This window comes from Myotis brandtii, unplaced genomic scaffold, assembly GCF_000412655.1.
Source record: "Myotis brandtii unplaced genomic scaffold, ASM41265v1 scaffold265, whole genome shotgun sequence".
NCBI lineage: Eukaryota > Metazoa > Chordata > Mammalia > Chiroptera > Vespertilionidae > Myotis > Myotis brandtii.
In genome coordinates, this window is record NW_005360086.1 from 686,359 (window position 1) to 687,377 (window position 1,019).

The 1,019-nt window shown below is 65.8% G+C and overlaps 1 protein-coding gene across 1 annotated transcript in view; it reads left to right on the plus strand.

Moving 5' to 3' along the window:
• Positions 1-4: 4 nt before the first annotated feature.
• Positions 5-1,019, plus strand: part of NGFR (nerve growth factor receptor) — a gene marked incomplete at its 5' end in the record, with an annotated part of 20,296 nt that continues 19,281 nt past the window's right edge. The window contains one exon of the mRNA XM_005868207.2: positions 5-31. Within this exon, the coding sequence (XP_005868269.1) occupies positions 5-31 (27 nt within the window). The remainder of the gene's footprint in view (positions 32-1,019) is intronic.

Consider the following 1,019-nt stretch of genomic DNA (forward strand, 5'->3'; position numbering starts at 1 on the left):
CCGGCCGCGCCTGCTGCTGCTGCTGCTGGGGGTGAGTGCTAGCCGGAGGGGAGCCCGCTCTCTTTCCCTGGACCGGAACCCTAGGGGTCTAGGTTCCCCCGAGGGAAAACAGAACCAAGCGCTGGGCTCCCAGATGCTGGGGATGGATGGCGGGAGAGGAGCTCCGATGCCAGGGTCCACGGAGGAGCGTCTAGGGTTCTCAGGGCGCAGAGGAGACCCTGAGATCCAGGGTAGAGATGCGGACCAGAGGTGCGCACGGATGCGGGCACTCCGGTACCTGGGTGTGTGGGTGTGGAGGCGCCGGGAGGGGTCTCAGAGGAGGGGGTCCTGCGGTTCTTGGAACCTGGGTTCTTTGGAAGAGGGCGCTTGAATGCCAGGACCTCAAGGCGACTCCCCCCCCCCCCCCCGGGTCGTGGGACAGAACCCAGGCTAGAGAAGGATGAGGAATGCGACGGGGACTAGAGCTGTGAGGGGCAAGTGGGGCTGGAGATGCGGGGCTGGAACAATGGGGAGGAGGTTGGAACGACCGAGGGGACCGGGCAGCGGACAATGGGGACTGGCCAGACAATGGGGGGAGGGGCGTGGGAGGCATAGCCTCGGGGAGTGGGGGTCGTCGGTTGAAGAGAGAAAAGTGGGTTGGGTAGGGCAAAAAGGGACGGCGGCGAGGGAGGTAGAGAGATGGAAGCAAAATGAAAGAGGACGGAGAAGGAAAAGCGGCCCCTAAGGTGGTCGGGGCCCCGCGGGTCTGCCGAGGGGCAGTGGGGGGAGAAGAGGAGCAGAGGAAGGGCCGTTTTCCGCTTTTTGCGCTCCCGTCGTGCGCTCTTTCTGGCGGCCTCGCCCAGTCGGGGAATTGCGCGGGGGACGGGAGGCTGGGAAGGGAGCGCCCACTTCGCCGGGGTGAACTGTCCCCAACCCACGGGCTGCTCCGAAGCGCTTAGTTTCGCGTTTTGAAGAAGCGCATCCGACAGGAGGGGAAGAAGTGGGCGTCGTCCGACCGGGTCTGGCGGCCGCCGGGTCTC